The sequence below is a fragment of the Mchenga conophoros genome, linkage group LG15, assembly GCF_057382185.1.
Source record: "Mchenga conophoros isolate Kocher_MC1m ecotype Shallow Benthic linkage group LG15, M_conophoros_male_GT1.1, whole genome shotgun sequence".
NCBI lineage: Eukaryota > Metazoa > Chordata > Actinopteri > Cichliformes > Cichlidae > Mchenga > Mchenga conophoros.
The window spans coordinates 21,176,821-21,194,577 of NC_140540.1; the positions used below are offsets into that span (position 1 = coordinate 21,176,821).

The 17,757-nt window shown below is 44.1% G+C and overlaps 1 protein-coding gene and 2 pseudogenes across 1 annotated transcript; all 3 read right to left on the minus strand.

Moving 5' to 3' along the window:
* Positions 1 to 512: 512 nt before the first annotated feature.
* LOC146558246 (uncharacterized) lies at positions 513 to 3,515 on the minus strand. The gene has a single exon (XM_085245951.1). The coding sequence runs from the start codon at positions 3,495 to 3,497 to the stop codon at positions 1,680 to 1,682; it is 1,818 nt and encodes a 605-aa protein (XP_085102077.1). The 5' UTR covers positions 3,498 to 3,515; the 3' UTR covers positions 513 to 1,679.
* A 4,727-nt stretch (positions 3,516 to 8,242) lies between these two features.
* Positions 8,243 to 11,023, minus strand: LOC146558247 (uncharacterized; annotated as a pseudogene).
* Positions 11,024 to 16,669: 5,646 nt separating this feature from the next.
* On the minus strand, positions 16,670 to 17,410 carry LOC146558248 (52 kDa repressor of the inhibitor of the protein kinase-like; annotated as a pseudogene).
* Between the last annotated feature and the right edge of the window lie 347 nt (positions 17,411 to 17,757).

The window sequence follows — 17,757 nt, forward strand, 5'->3', positions numbered from 1 at the left end:
ATAATGTGAGTGGATCTTCAAAGTATACATCAAAATAGCTCATGGAGAACATGAGTAGGAAAAGCTAAGAGTTTATCAGCAATAATCCTTTTTGAATCCTTTCATAACCACCATAAGCAAGCATACCATTTCAACATGTATTTGCTCAAAAATGTATTTATTACTACAAACACATCTTTAATCATCGAGACAAGGAAAAGCAACAGTAGATAAATGGAAGTATCTCTTCTTTGGAAAGTGTGCAATTTCATCAGGTGGGCGCGGTGAATCCTCATGAGCAGTTGCACCAGGAGGCTTTTCTGAGAATGTTGAATTTAGGTGTTTTCTGTAGTTACTAGAAACTCCAATAGGTGGAGGACTTGGGCGCAGTGGGACTTCAGGAGGAGGTAGAATGGGACACTGGTCAGTGTCATTTGTCAGGCACCGAGGTGCACGTACACCAAAAGGATCCAAAAGCACACTCAAATGCGAGCAGCAAAAAACTACTATATTAACAAAAGGTGACCTGAAGGATATAAAAAAAACAACAACAGCAATAGAATAATATTAAACACAAAGTGAACCCGTCTTCCTTCATTAAATAGGTTCTTTTAGATGTTAAGGAGGAATTGACTTAACCAGGCTGGCGGAGAATGAAGACAACCGGACACCTGCGGCAGATGGGGAATCAGTGAACTTTTATTGAGACAGAGACAACCTCTCAACACAGCTCACATCAGGAGATTCCTCATATTTGCTGTGAGGATGGGTATATATTCTCTAAAACTTACAGGAGGGGGTTGTGAGGAAAGTGCTGCATTAGCAGAAAAACAACTCCATAAAAGGAAAGCGGCCTTGGGTGTTCTAGTCTCTTCGCTTGCAGATATCTTGCACCTGCAGGATGAGGCGATCGCTTCTTATCGCTCTCAAGGCCAAAGTCGTGAGCACATTTTTATTACACAGTTGCACAGTAACTTTAAAGCTGAACAATATTTAAAGCTGAATAATGTTTGATCAGATTATATTTTCTTCAAATCCCCCTTTTGACCCATCTTAAATGGGTCAACACACAAAAATAAGTAACATTCAAAGGAACACAGAGACGTGTCGAAGCCTGGCTCGAAAAACTCCTCGGGTCTTATCATTTGTCTTTATCTGTCATTGCAGATGAGGAGAAAAGAGTCCAGGCACCACCCTGCCCAGGGGTCGGCTGCAAGCAGTCTCGGTTCCCGACGAAAGCAGTAACAGCTGTCCTGCAACCAAGGATACAACGAGTTAGTGCAACCAGGGTAGTGACACAAAATTAACAGTTCCTGTAACTCAGCAACCAAAAAGCATAAGTAATGATAAAAATGTGGAGAGTACAGAGTATACTATAATAATGAGAGATATAAACGTGAAAATTTGAAAAAATAAATCAACCGTAAAATAAACCCAGAACGGTAACTGCTAAGGACATTCAAAAGTGAATATGGTAAAACGTGAGGAAGGGGTGTGGAAAAAAACAATTTATATCCAGTGGTGGGAGTACACATTCGCTCAGGCTTAAGTCCGGAGACCCTGAGAACATCGCTTAACCCTCACAACCCGACCAGACACAGTTCAACCAGATATATCCTTCAAGAGGAAGTGGGTGAGGGAAACAATTAATAACAAGCCTAATACAAAACACCACAGAGAAACAACCATTCTAGAAGAATTTAAACAAGAGAAAGACGATAATGTTCGTCACCCTCACGATCAGAGTTTTCATCATCCGTTGGCGAGGAGGTGGGAAGTTGACTAGCCAATAAAGGCATCTGCCGGGCGAGATCCTTATCCTCAGGAGTGAGAGCTGTAACAATCAGTCTCTGGATGAGGGATCGAATGCATGGAATACAACAGCAACCGCAGGTGACTAGGACAGCAACAAAAACTGAGATGGAAACTAGGATGGAAGCTACAAGGGCCTTATATTTGCCAAACATGTTAAGCCAAGAGTCCCACATGGCAGTATCAACGCCCGAGTGTGCCTTCATTTTAACAGTAAGAGCTGTGAGACCAGTAATAGCTTTAGTGAGGGAACCATCAGGAGCTGTGTTATTGGGGATATAGGTACAGCACTCCTGACCAAAAAGGCTGCAGACTCCGCCTCTTTCTGCGAGGAGAAAATCCGTTGCGACCCTGTTTTGGAAAGCCATTAGGGAAGTGGCAGATAACTGTGCATGCACAGCTTCAAAACCATCTCGAGTGTAATTAGCCAACAGTTGCACATTAAAGTGAATGTAGTTAATTCTGTCTACATTCGCATTTATTTCAACCATCCAAAGTATCGAGGCCCATCCTGCTTTAACCTGGTCTCGCAGTTTATATTCATCGGGGACCCCACGGGGTATACCTACAGCATCAATATAGGTTGGATTATGAGCTGAACCTGGGATTAGAGAACGTTTAGAGCGGCGTTCAGAGGAGGATGGGAGGCCAACTTCGTGTACTTTTATAGAGAGATCTACTGGAGTGACTAAAACAGGTAAAATAAGAGTTATGAGAGCGCAAAGACCTGACGCATCCCGAGGGAAACCATCATATAACTTGTTATTGCCACACCACCACCACAAATCAGCCCTAGCCGTAGGTCGGAAGTTTGGTTTCATAACCGTCATCTCAGTGCACCAAGAAGAGTTCAAGCTACCTAGTTTTACTGCATTGCCAGTCAGGTTAATACAAGTGAAATTGTTCACAGCTACATCTGAAGAAAAGAAAGGTGGTTTATTAGAGACCGAGCGTTGAGTTTTAGGAAAGTGGTTTTCCAGATATGAGCAATGACCTCGTTTTGTATTGTTCATAAGATGCAGGAGGCATGCACTATTGACTGGCGCCGGTACAACTCTTAAAGTGGGGCGGGCTCCCATACATACTATGCAGTCGGAAGCCGTCTTGTCAGCAGCTTGTTCAGCTAGTAGTAACCAGTTGTTTGTTGCTCCAGAAATACCGGTTAGAATTTGGAAGAGGTCATCTTTAGACATTTTATTTGTGTCTACAATGCGTATTCGGCCGTTTCTCCCCCCGTTTGTATATGTCACCGGAGGGCCATTAAAGGTGGGGTTATCATCTTTAACTACAGAGCTTGGAGCTGCACCAACGCTAGGGCATATTTCCATTTGCCAATACAGGGCGGTGCGATCAGTCCAATGGGCAAGTATAAATTGTTGACAGGAGGTCAAGGCCAGATCCTTTAGGGTAAAAATTAAGCCTGAAAGATCCGGTTTTTTTGCTATTCTGAGCATATTTTGGTTTCTCCAGTGCAAAGCCTGACCCCTAGAGTGCTTGGACCAATCGAGGTCCGTTTCTGACACTAAACTGGACCACTTCCACTGATGCCAACCTCCCAGGGTTATATACCACACTGAGGAGGAGAGATGTACTGCAAGGTTAAAAAGATCCCCCCCTTGGTCTTTGGTGACGGGAGTGACTGGGAAGCTAGCGAAATCTATTTCGACTACCCAACTTTTATTGTTGGGGACACAGAGAGTAATCATTCTAGTCGTACTTGGGGTGCAGGAGGTAACCGTGTGTCGTTTCTTTCTAAATGGATCGGGCGTGGGCAAAACTGGAGAGGAAGTGGTGGGCAAGACCCTAGGGGCTACATTTGTCAGGTTGGGACTGTCAGAAGGGGGCGAAGCTTTTGAACTTGAAGGTGTCAGAAGTGTCGGGGGCCCTTCACAGATCAGGATTATGCCAATGGGAATGAGACCCAGGGCCAGGAAGCAAACAAAGACGCAACATCTTTGCCTGCCTGTCATTTCAGGGGGAAAGGGCCAAGACATGTTTACTTAGCTTGGATGTCTTCTAATAGAAGATGATGGGGCAGAGAAAGGTGGTCCAGTTCCCCCCACCTCGCCAAGGGCGTGTTCTAGGAGTTAAAGAGCAACAAAAAGTATCAGTGACACAACTTTAAATGAGCTTTCAGCGGTTAAAAACTATTGCAATGTAAAATGTAAATCTTAAAAACTCAAGCCAATATAAAAGCAAAGTCATAAAAGATGTTAAAAATAGAAAAATAAAAATGTTTAGTTCAGTATGAAGAACACCCCCTTTTGTAACCAGCCGGCTTTTAGGTTGAGTTTTGGCTCCCTCAAGTGGTTGGTGATGCTGTTGCAGCTCCTTCTGACAGGTCCTTCTGCACCTCTCTCAAGGTTCTTCCTGGTTCGGTGGCAGCAGCGCACTGTGTGTAATGAAACCAGGTGTCACCTTTCCCTTCGAGCCTGACAGCGTGGGAGGTCCGCTCTGTTATGCGGTAAGGGCCTGTCCAGCGAGGCTCAGCCCACTTTCTCTTTGTGACTTTCAGGAGGACGTAGTCCATTCCAGGTGTAGCCGCCTCTTTCAGCTCTTGCTGGTTTCTTTCAGCGACCTGTGAGGAATACTGGGCAACAAAACTGCGGAGCATGTTATAATATGTCCTCGGATCGAGGTCTGAATCAGCTTCATCCGACATTAACAGGCGAGAGGAGGGGCCAGGAAAAGGCCTGCCATGCTCCAACTCAAATGGAGTGTAACCAGAGGTTTGATTTACTGAGCATCTTATGGACATTAATGCAAGAGGCAATGCCTTAACCCAATCTAATTTGGTCTGTGCACAGATTTTAGCCAATTTAGTTTTTAGAGTTTGATTCATCCTTTCCACTTTCCCCTGGGACTGGGGGTGGTAAACTGAGCCAAACTTATGTTTCAAACCTAATGCGGCTTCAACCCTCTGCAGATCGTGGTTCCTGAAATGTGAACCATTGTCCGACCTTATGACCTCGGGAAACCCATGCTGTGGTATATAATGATTAATCAGACACTTCACCACAGTTCTACTGTTTTCACTTGCTGTCGGCCAGGCTTCTGGCCAACCTGAAAATGCATCCACAGCCACCAGCAGGTACCTGTAACTACCTACTCTGTCCACCATGTCTGTGTAATCAATGATTATTTCTTTCCCTGGGCAAAGTGGGATGGGGAAGTACCCTGCTATTGGCTTGAAGGCGGGCTTGATTCCAAATTGGTTGCACTCCTTACAGGTTTTAACCATGTATTTTGTCATGTCTTTTAGATAAGGGTGCCACCAGACGGCTAAGTTCCTCATCATTTGTGCAGGTCCCACATGCCCCACTCCATGTGCCTCTTCCATTGCTGTCTGTCTGACCCCTGGCGGTAGAATGGGCCTTCCATCTGGGCCACGCCAGACATCTGTGTTTGTGGCCCCTCTTGTTACCCATAATGATTTTTCCTGGGGGCTGGCTTTGTCCTGTAACTCTCTGATTGTGGCTAGGCCTAGTTGTATGGGTGGTCTTTCTGGAGGGGGTGTGGCTTCTGGGTCCATTACCATAATCAGGGAGGGTAAGTAACCAGCTGTCTGCTTAGCTACTAAGTCGGCCTGTTTGTTACCTAATGCCACTAAATCCAATCCGGCACTGTGTCCTTTGCATTTTACCACTGCCACCTTAACAGGTAACAACAGTGCTTCCGCTAATTCCCTCATTTCTATCTCATGTTTAATAGGCTTTCCGCTGGCTGTCAAAAAACCAGCTCTTAGCCACTGCTTGAGCTCCACATGCACTGCTCCCACAGCATAAGCTGAATCACTGTATATATTCACTTTCTGTCCCTTTCCCATCCTTAAGGCTTCAATCACCGCTCTCAGTTCAGCTCTCTGTGCAGACTGTTGTCCTGTCAACTGCTCTGCCTTCACTGTTTTCCATCTCATGTCTGTCTGTTCCACTATTGCCCATGCAGCCTTCAACATTCCACTTTCAGTTCTGAAACAACATCCATCTGTGAACCAATCTTTTTCTGCATCCATTAGAGGTTCTGCCTGCAAATCTGGCCTGATTTTCTCCTGTACCTGCACAACCTCTTCACACATATGTGGTTTCCCTGATCCCATGTGATCAGCCATGTTTATGCCTTCATGTGAGTAGGTGATGTGTGGTGCTTCCAAAATGGTACTGAGGCGTCTCTGCCTGAGTGAAGTGAGTGTGAAGGCCTGTGAGGAGACGTAGGCCACCACACTGTGTGATGTCAAAATTTTTAGTGGGTGGTTCATCACTATGTGTGCTGTTTTCTGAATGATTTTTGCAAGTCCAGAAACGTGTTGTGTGCACGGTGGGTGGCGTTTTTCAGTGTTGTCAAGCATTACGCTTACATATGTCAACACTTTTCTCTCTCCCCCTTTTTTCTGGAACAGGATACCATTGATATGGGTTCCAGTTCCAGAAACATCAAGATGAAAAGGCAAAGCATAATCTGGCACAGCAAGGTCAGAGGCGACAGAAAGCTGTTGTTTTAAATTTATAAACGCCTGTTCTGTTTCTGTAGTCCATGAGAGGGGAGCAGAGAGGTTTCTCATGCCTTGTTCATTTACCAAAGCGCGCAAAGGGGAAGTAAGGCCAACATAGTCTGGGACATAGGTCCTGCTGTAACCAGTCAGGCCCAAAAATGACAACATGTCTTTTACAGTTAGAGGTTTTGGATGGTGCAAAATGGAGTTCCTGTGTTCTGGGGACAAGGAAATACCGGACTGTGAGACCATGCGGCCTAGAAAAGAAACCTGTTTTCTTGCAATCTGTAGTTTGTTTTTGCTCACTTTAAAACCTGTGTTGGCCAGGTGGTGAAGTACCACTCTGGTGGCCTCCAAACAGATGTCAGCCGTGGGGGCAGACAGCAAAAGGTCATCCACATATTGTATTAACATACAGTCAGATGGTAGTGGGCTGGTTTGTAAAAGTTCTTTCAAACACTGATTAAACAGTCCTGGGGAGAGGGCAAATCCCTGTGGTAAGCGAGTGTAACGCCATTGTCGGCCTCTAAATGTAAATGAGAAAATGTCACGCAGTGACTCACGAAGTGGGAGGCAGAAAAAGGCATTAGCCAAGTCAATGCAGGTGAACCAGGCATGAGATGGTGGGAGGTTGGTCAAGGCAACATAAGGATTAGGCACAGGCAAAGTAGGAGTGCCAAGTAAGGCATTAATCCTTCTCAAATCATGTGCCATTCTGAACTTCCCCGTGCCTTTTTTCTCAACGGGTAGGATGGGCGTGTTCCACTTAGAGCAGGAGGGCTCCAAGACACCGGCAGTGACCAAACCAGAAATTGTTTCTGCAATCCCAGCCTCAGCTTCCGGTCTGTGTGGGTACTGAGGCTGCCACAAAGGGGTAGCAGATGACAGTTGAAAAGAGACTGGCTCCACATCAACTAAACCTACATCTGTGGGTCCAAGGGACCACAAACAATCTGGAAGAGAGTCGAGTAAAGGCGCAGCATCACAGTGGTCTGTGTGTTCTCTTCCATGTGACCCGCTGACCACTCGATGTTGCAGTGTTGAGGAATTAAAGCAATCATTTAAAATTTGGTATGTCTTGGTAGATGGAGAAAACAAAACCTGTGGGAGTTTTGTAGGTGTCCAGTCAGTGGCCGCCAGGGAACGTTTAACCATTCCACCCAGCTCCTTAGCCTGGTGTCCAGGATGTAAGGCCAGTGACACATGGGGAGCTGCCTCATCAGACATCATGTACCACTGTAATTGATCTGTTGTAAAAGTAACCGCTGCTGCCACTCCCTCCGGTGCCGCAAAAATGCACGACATGTTCAGAGACCAAGCCCGCCCCTCACACTGCTCTTGGAACATGTGCTGGTACCAGGTGGTGTCATGCCTGTCATAAAACAGTGTAACATGAGGTGGGTCAGGGGGAGGGACATAAGGATGCAGGAGTGAGAGCCACGGCCGCCATTGCTGAAAAGCAGTACAAACTCCTGGTTCAGCAGGTGTTTCAACTTCCAATAATGCCCAGTAGATGTCAGCAGAGTCCGCCAAACAGGAGGAGGGTTGCAGCAGAAACTGACCACCTCCCTCTGGCCCATTAGAACAGGGAAGCACAACCCCAGTAGGGAGAGTCACAGTTAGGCCTTGTGAAGAGCAGAGTATTGTGGCTCCTAATTTAATCAACAAGTCTCTTCCCAGTAAATTCACAGGCGCCTGTTTTGAACAAACATAGCTGTGTAACAAAGTCTGATCTCCAACCGTTGTGGGGAGGGGCACGGTGTAAGGCAGAGTTTTAGGTTCCCCAGATATGCCCACCACTGTAATCACTCTGTCAGTAAGTCTTTCACGAGCAACATCCTTAATGGTGGAGTACGTAGCTCCAGTGTCCACTAAAAAGCTGCTTCTTCTTCTATCTACAGTTATGGACAGCATAGGGTCCGCCGTTGTCCCTTCACCGTCCTGGGCAGTCTGTGGGGTGTCCTATAGCTGGGGACCACCCTCGTAGTACTCCCACCCCATCACAGGCATCTGTGGGGCCGGGGGCACTTCAACTAAAGCACCACGAGGTCCACCTCTGTGGCCAGGATGCTGATAGGGCCCACCACGGGCTCCCCTGCCTCTTCCAGCAGCCGGGTTCAAAGGGCACGCTTTAGCCCAGTGTCCAGGTTGTCCACACCGGACATCTGGCCTCCCCTACCACCTCCCATCTGACCCCTTCCCCTGAAACCACCTCTGTTTCCTCCAAATGGGGAACCTCTCTGCCCATAAGGGGCCGGGGAGTGATAAGCACCATACTGGGGGGGCTGTGGATCAGTTGGCCATGGGTTCGGATACAAATCAGGGGCAACTGGACCAGGAGGGGGAGCCGCAGCGGCCACAAGCTGCTTTTTAGGCTTGTCACCTTTTCCACCCAGGTCGTTTTTAGCTTTCTGCAGCTGAACCTTCAACAGTTGCAACTGTAAATCTTCGACGCTCTCCGCTTTATCATCAGACTTAATCTGCACTTTGTTAAGATTAAAAATCAAATGTTTCTTCCAGATTGCAAAGTCACAGTCCTGCAAATCAGGATTATCCTCCATTTTCTGGCCTACTGACTCCGGAATGCCCCTCAGCACCGCCCTTCTAAACCACATGCTCTGTGAACAAGTCCTACTGGGGTGATGACCTGTATGGTTCACCCAGTCTTCAACAGCCTGATTTAGATAATGGGTGGGATTTTGCTTTCCCTCCCATTTAAATTTCTGTAAGGTGCCTTGATTTTTGGGTGGGAATTGTTTGCGCAGGGCCGGTCCAATAAACCTCAAGGCCTGCATTAGTGGCACCTCGTTCTCATGCATGGTAGTACCCGCATTTTGTTCCAGGTCCGCTGCCTGAGATCGGGATGTGCACCTAGTTATAATAGCTCTAAAATCTCCCAGTGCGAGGTCCTGTCCAGCTGTGTATTTATCCAAACCAGCCAACCAGGCATTCCCTCCCTCCATTATGTCAGGGAGTTTGTCCACTAGGGCCTGGACATCTCCGAATGAATAAGGTTGATACACTGGTCTATGTTGCGCTTTAGTCTGGACCAGGGGAAACATGCCTGGAGGCTGAGGCACAGGGCCCTTAGATCTAGTCTGATATCTTAAACTGGGAGGGGTAGAGGGGGGTGTATTGTTAAGGTCACTGAGTTCATCATCAGTATCCTCAGTTTTTCCCCCGCCTGGTGGGGTAGCAGTGTCAGCAAAAACGTGGGCTAAACTCATCTGTGTTTCCGGATCCTGACGGCCCACCAAAGACATGGTAACTGTGACATTTGGTGAAGTGCCAGGCTCAGTTTTTGCAGTAGCGGTCAGATCTCCTTTAACAGCGACAGGAGTGCTGGCAAAGGGGTTGGACCGGGAAAGAGGGGCTGACGCAACACGATTATTCACCTGGACCACTGACCTATGTTCATTTAAGCAGCTGCGTAATGCTGCTTCTAGATCAGTTAATTGTTGTTCAGTGGGTTCCTGTCTGTTCATTCGAACCGCAAATGGTGCGCTCGCAAATGGGTCAGTTAGGCCCTCAGATCCGGTTCCAAAACAATGGGACATGGAAGAGGGGGCTCTACTACTAGCTGAGGGTGTCGCCGACAGAGAGGAGCTTCCTGGGCAAAAATGCTTGGTATCTATGGGAGTTGGAGCTACGGGCGGTTCTTCTCCAATAGTCATTATTCCACCAGAGATATTAAGTACCGGATATATGCCTGCTGAGGGAGGAGTTGAGGCAGAATAGGGAGGTGGCTGAGACCTATTTTTCTTCATGTGTGGTTTTGCAGTTTCCCATAAACACACCCAGTGATTAAATTTAACTTTGCGGCCTGCGTGCTTATCTGCTTCCTTTCTGTGTCTCACCCCGCTCATCACACCTGCACCTGCTGCTGCTGAGTTGGCTTCTTCCTCTTTCTCTTTTGCCTGCATAGCCTTATTCTGCCAAATTATTCCCCAGTTACCACTACTCCCCTCGTCCTTTCCCTTTTCTTTCATTAACCTTTCAGCTGTTTTCCTCAATGACTCTTTCTGCTTTTTTGCTTCTTTAGGCTGGTGTGTGGAGTTGATGACTGTCTCAACACATGTTAATTGTTCTCCCAATGTGCTAAGAATAACACCGGGACCCCAACCATCATCATTAGTTTCTCGATCTAATTCTCCATCCATTTTACTGTCAATGGAGGAGTGTTCTTTTATTGATTTTAAAGGAGAATTTGGGCCAGCTGGGTTTCTGCCTCTGTTAGGCACTAACAGCTGGGGCGCTGCTTTAAAGGTGAGTCAGCACTGAAATATCCCTTCAGGTGTTACCAAGCTTCTACCAAACCGGAGTCTGGCGGGTAACCTTGCCTAGAGCTTCCTGATAGGGGTGCTAGTTGGTTGTCACCTTGTTCACACGTCTCATTCACACTTCATACATTACCTGCAGTCACTCATTACCCTCCTTATGTATGTAATAAATGTGTAAAAAAAAAAAATTCTATGTGTGGTGTATTATTTTAACCAAAAGAGGAACCTAGTTCCTTTAATTGTGTAATCTGTGAACAACGGAGAACCAAACTGTCCTGCCCAGTGTTCCACAGCAAGCATTCAGCGTGTATTTATGTGTGTCCAATATCAAACAGAACATCAAAACATTTAAAACACTAAAATCATCGGGGTTTTAAGAAGAGATCCGTTTTCTCCTATTGATCAAAGGGACCCCTCCTTTGGACTCCAACCAGTACTTCTCCTTTTTAAGTTTTAGAGGATCTTTTCTAATAAAGTCCTCTGGGCCTTCCTAACCCTTCTGTAGTTTAGAGAATATTACTAAAAAATATTCTCAAGGCCTTTAACCTTTTAATTTATTTAGAAAGGCGTTACTAATAAACCCTTTCAAGGTCCCAGACCTGCACTGAGGTATATATCCGACACCGGAGAGCAACCCGTCGGCTGCAACCGTGGTCAGACCTCAGTTCACTCTTATCTTTATTCACTTATTCACTTATTTCTTATTCACTTATCTCTTATTCACTTGTCTGATTCTCAACAAGCCTTAAGTAAGCCAGACAATTTTGGTTATGAATTACTAGGAGTTTGGACACTAAGTATTTTTATAATGTTCAATATAGCAGAAATAAAAGGTCTGCTTACCTTGTTTTTGTGTGCACACAGCTTTTGTCCAAACTCCGTTCACTCAGACCACTGCCGATGTCCTCCCATCCGTTCCAGTTGCCCTGGAGCGGATCCTGTTCCGTGACGCCAATTGAAGGATATAAAAAAAACAACAACAGCAATAGAATAATATTAAACACAAAGTGAACCCGTCTTCCTTCATTAAATAGGTTCTTTTAGATGTTAAGGAGGAATTGACTTAACCAGGCTGGCGGAGAATGAAGACAACCGGACACCTGCGGCAGATGGGGAATCAGTGAACTTTTATTGAGACAGAGACAACCTCTCAACACAGCTCACATCAGGAGATTCCTCATATTTGCTGTGAGGATGGGTATATATTCTCTAAAACTTACAGGAGGGGGTTGTGAGGAAAGTGCTGCATTAGCAGAAAAACAACTCCATAAAAGGAAAGCGGCCTTGGGTGTTCTAGTCTCTTCGCTTGCAGATATCTTGCACCTGCAGGATGAGGCGATCGCTTCTTATCGCTCTCAAGGCCAAAGTCGTGAGCACATTTTTATTACACAGTTGCACAGTAACTTTAAAGCTGAACAATATTTAAAGCTGAATAATGTTTGATCAGATTATATTTTCTTCAGACCCAGGATAACCAGAGAAGCAAGCGAGGAACTGAAAAACCCGGGGAAATAGATGATGCGGGGAAGCCGAAATCGGGACCGTGAGAGGCTGCAACAGAAAGGGGAGAAAATTAATAGTGAGCTGGGAAAACAGGTAAACGCAACAAGACAGGGTTTGTGTAGTTGGCTTATGATCGGAGTGGGACCGTGGGACTCGGGAAGGGAGTGTGAAATTCTGTGGAAACGGTATCCGTAGAGTCAGTGATGAGGCCAGGTGGTGCACCGGGTGGTCCAAGCCAGCAGGCAGGTGGCAGATGCAGGACGCCAGATCGAAATCTAGACACATGAAGGCAGAGTTAACGCAGTTCAAATGATACATCAGTACAACGCTTTCGCGGGAGGCAAGTTACCACAGAGAGGTGATTAACGGACTGGCATGGGGAATCCGTCTGCACGGGGTTAAATATTAGTGATGGGTCGTTCGCGAACGAAATGGCTCTTAGAGCCGGCTCTTTGACGTGAACGACGCGAGCCGGCTCCTTATCGCGAGCCGTCACGTGTGTTTTGTTTTGTTTTTTTTCTCTCACCCTCTCTCTCGCACTTTTTTTCTGCTTCAGGGGCAGGGGGGAGGGGCAGTAGTTACACTCAGTAGCACAGGAACAGATCCAGAGGGGGAGAGAGAGAAAGAGAGCCAGGGACAACAACGTCACATTAGAAAGGTATAGTAATCATCCACAACTATTTTCAGTTGCAGATGATAAAGGATTCAGAAAGTTTATTCATGCAGGTCCATTTGACAGAGAATGTGCATGTTTCTTTTTGTTTTCATATTTTAATTTATATTTAATTGTGTTGTGGTTTGCAGTGTTTTGTGTTGTTTCACTTTAAATTTGTAAAAGGAAAAAGCTGAAAATTTAAATAGTTAAAAGTTGAAATGTGAATAGTTGATTTTTGTATTATATGATTTATTTATTACATTTTATGTGGAGTGAATAAATAAAAGTATATTTACGGTGGCCCCTAGAGATAAAGCACATACAAACTTCAAATCACGTACGAACTCGGAAGCATGTACAAACTCCAAAACACGTAAAAACTCTAAAACACGTAAAAACACGTACAAACTCCAAAACACGTAAAAACTCCAAAACACGTAAAAACACATACAAACTCCAAAACACGTAAAAACTCAGAAGCACATAAAAACTCAAAACACGTACAAAAGACAACAGAAGTGCTCCAGGATGCTGGGGGCAGTGTTGAACTTTTGTTACCGAGTGGCTACACAAGCCAGCAAGTACCAATGACTGGATTTGTTGTGTGGTAGTAACAGGTAAATGAACATTTTTTTTAAAATTATTTGAATATATATGAGTGCCTGTGTATAAATACACAAACAATACACACATGCTTTCAATTGTGTAATTTAAGTGATCTAGTAGCTCTGCTTTGGAAGTTCAGTTCATGCTAGAAATGTGTCTTGGAGTTTGTACGTGTTTTGTCTCTAGGGACCACCGCATATATTTATATATAAACATATATAAATAAAACCACTTTTTTAACGTTAGTAATTCCTTTTGTGCATAATTTTATAATACTGTTAATAATAAATTAATTAAAGCAACAAAACAACCTGAAGAGCCGGTTCGGAGCCGAAAGAGCCGGCTCTTTTTAGTGAGCCGAACCGAAAGAGCCGGTTCTCTAAAAAGAGCCGGAAATCCCATCACTAACACATTCACACACTGGCAATGGCAAGCTACATTGTAGCCACAGCTGCCTTGGGGCGCACTGACAGAGGGGAGGCTGCCGGACACTGGCGCCACCAGGCCCTCTGACCACCACCAGTAGGCAAACATGGGGTTAGTATCTTGCCCAAGGATATTTGGCATGCAGCCAGGAGGCAGCCCTGGATCGAACCACCGACCTTCTGATTAGTGGCTGACCTGCTCTGCCACCTGAGCTACAGCCACCCCAAATAGGTGGCTTTTCCCCCTTTCTTTACTGTTTTTGCGCTGTCCTCAGAAAATGCTTTGGAAAAAAAACCCTAAAAAGTGATATAGAAAAAAGCATGGCTCATATATACTTATATATATGAGCGAGACAGAAGCTAAGCTCGATCAGATAGATTTACTTTTTATTACTTTGTTGTTTCAACAACATTAAATTTCAAAACTGTACTTTTGAGTTAAAATATATATTTATAATTTTAATAAATGACAAATTAAAAAGGCATGAACATTTTTTTGTATCGAAAAAATATCGAACCGAACTGTGAATTTTGTGTATCGTTTCACCCCTAATATGTTTATATATATATATATATATAACTCTGGATTTACTGGCCTATAATTAAAATTTAAAAAACGGTGTATACTTTGAAGTCCGATCTTTCAGCACGGGCTGAAAGACTCAGCGTGGCAGCTTGTTGCTATGTCAGCTTAAATCAGTCATGTGATTTGGGGGTGCAGCGAGTCCGTGGAACCCAGAGGGTTAATAATACTCACCCTTATTCCATTTCCAGAGTGCATCAACCAACCACCTGTGTGAAATCTGAATTCACAATTCACAATCATAACCATCACTTGCTACTGAAAACAAGAAAAAAGCCAGTCTGCGCTATGGGCTGAACCATTTGTTATTTGTGGAGGGAGGTAACACTATGCAATATATTCAGTTTTAGCATTTATATTCACTGTTAACTGTAACTACGCTCAAAGTGTTAATGGTATCTTATTTTAATAAACAACACTGTCATATGCAAACCTAGGGTGGCACTTCGGGTGGCAAGAGATCATTTTAGGGTAGCACCTACCACCCCATGCCACCCTTCTAGAGCTGCCCCTGAATGAAACATTATAAGTCATCAGCCTAATGCTTAGGCATCAGTTGTTCCTCTTCATTATCCACAGAAGAAATACTTGAATATCTGTGCTTTCTAGAGTGACCTAACTCTGCAATGGGTGGAGGTCTTGGAGGCAGAGGAACATCACAAGGAGACATGAAAAAGGCCACTTCATCATCCAATGAAGAACATTCATTTTTAAAATCAGGGTGCATGACCTTATTAGCAGGGGCGGATCTACAGAAAATTTTTGGGGGTGGCATGGAGATCAGATAGGGTGACAAAGTTGAAGCCATTTCTTTACACATTTGCAGGTGCTACATTTTCTAATACATGCCATATATAGTCAAAATACATCAATTTTTTTTTAAAAATATAACGTAGCCTAACATTCTTTTTGGCATTAGCCGATATAACTAAATATTTCAGTTACATTAAAAAATATTTTGGATTTTATGTACTGTATAGCCTATACAACAAATAAGCATATATCCCAATAAGTACAAAATCCAGAAACCTACACAATACAAGGTGGATTAAGTTGGACTTGTATTTTTAATTAAGTTTCACACTCTTTTTATGTTGGAAATACATTCAAAAGTGTATTACATCCTTACATTTACAGCAAAAGGTCAGAAATCTGCACTTTACAAAAAACACTGAACAAAATAATATAAAAAAACATTTTTCACCATCAAAATTCACTAGTCAAGTACTTAAAGTTTATTTTTCATTACATTAGGCCACGTTGAAGAATATTGTGTCTACAACAGCTGAATGCGGCGATTTCCATGTTGATGAGCAAACCGTCTGACAAACTCATCCAAATCCAATGTTTTTGTGCGTTTGGACTCAATACTGAGTATAGACAGATTGGACAGTCTTTCCTCTGTCATAGTTGATCGTAAATAGTTTTTAATTATCCTCAAAGCAAAAAAGGTCCTTTCACAAGATGCACTGCTGACAGGCAACACTACAGCTATTTTGCACAGCCGAAACAGTTCAAAAAACACATCATTATACGACTCCAAGAAACTCACAAATTTTAGGAGAGTGGTAGGAACTGTTTCATCACTCTTTGCAAGTCTTTCTAAGACTCGCCTAATCTGAGGTACTTCATGCTTCAGATCATCAGTATTGGAGTCATAAGCACGGGCAAGAAATAGTACATCCTCCTCTCTCAAAAATGTGCCACTTGATGGATTTAATGCCTGAATACCTTTCATAATATTACAGTTCAGCCTAGAAAAGCGTCTTTCCATTTCTCCCATCATACAATCTATAACTGGATAGAATACTTGGATTCTGAACATTTGTTTGCTGTCTGGGTCTACATGCTGTCCAAGGGTAGAATTAACAAGAGAATCATGAAGTTTTCTTGCTTTCTGTATTGATCGTTTTGGGATGTGTTGGGTTGAAATGCCACTTTTTTCACATGTTTATACAATATCAGTCCGCAGGTCATCAAAAAAGGATTCAGTTTGGTAATAAACCATTGTCTTCTTAAGCGATTCAACTAGGTTTATAGCCTTAGAAAGGTCAACAGTTTTGGACTGAAGCATTTCTGATAACATATTAGAATCACTCAATACTTTTCTGAAGAGTGCAAGGCATCCAACAAAATTCAGATCCATTTGAACCAGAATGCCCTTTGCTTCTACAGCTCTCTGTGCATTGTTCTCTGATGATATCTCTTCTAGTACACGCAAAATTGCAGGCAACCTGTCCATGATATTGCGACATGCTATATGTCTAGAAGACCAACGTGTATCACTAAGGCGCTGCAGTTCTCTTGGTACCCCATGAAACATTTCCTGCTGCACTGTCAGCCATTTCTGATGGACGTAAGATCCAGATATGAATGTGTACAATCGTTCTAGCAAAGAAAAGAAATTTCCTGCATCAGGCACCCTTTGCACTGCATCTACTATGACAAGGTTTAAGCAGTGGGCACTACAGTGAATGTAGAAAGCATACTTTGCCACCTCCTTTATCCTAGCTTGTACACCAGAATGTGACCCACTCATCACAGATGCTCCATCATACCCTTGGCCAACAAGGTTCTGTCTGTAGTCCAGCCCATGTTTTTCTAAACAGCCAATAATCTTGCTGGTCAGCCCAACAGCATCCAGTCTGTCTGCCTCTTGAAACCCTAAGAAACTCTCGTGTATTGCACCATTATAGTAGTATCTAACTATAAAAGAAATTTGCTCTGATTGACATCTTTAGTCTCATCTGCAATGACTGAAAATTGTGCACTGTCTTTAACTTCTCGCATGATCTCCTCAGCAACCATTTCAGCCAAACATGAAACAATTTCATTCTGGATGGTTTTACTGGTGTACAAAGCATTTTTGGCTTGTTGTTCCAGTCTCCTTTTAACCACAAGATCATGATTGCCTACCATGTTCAACATTTCTAGGAAAATGCCCCTTTTATTTGAGTCAGCAGACTCCCTGTGTCCACGTTGAGCTATATTTTCTGTAGCAGTCAAGATTAGAATTTCTGCTATAGACTTAATGTAAGTCTGGTTTTCAAGCACTTGTTTCTGGCGATGGTCATCCATTGCCATCATCAGAGTTTCATTTTTTTCACTCATTTTGTTATTCGCTGCCCAAGCAATCATTGCAGCAAAACAGTAACAAGAGTCTCTACTCTGGGAATATTCCAACCAAGGGTGTATTTTGTACCATTCTGGTAGATTCAGATAGACATCTTACCATGGGGATCGCTTTGAATAAACACAGAGAACTCAGGCTGTCTCTCCTTCCCTCTGCTGTCTGACCCCATCACCTTCTCTGCTTTGGACCATATTTCTTCTTCCTCTGCTGCTGCTTGCCCTGGTTCAGCTTCTTGCCCTTAAAATTATTTTTCAGACTCGCCTCCTAACGCAGGCGTTCCGCCCCGACCGTG

What these genes read in the sequence shown, in the direction of transcription:
- LOC146558246 (XM_085245951.1), bottom strand. Translation starts at nt 3,497, where the DNA reads ATGATTACTCTCTGTGTCCCCAACAATAAAAGTTGGGTAGTCGAAATA.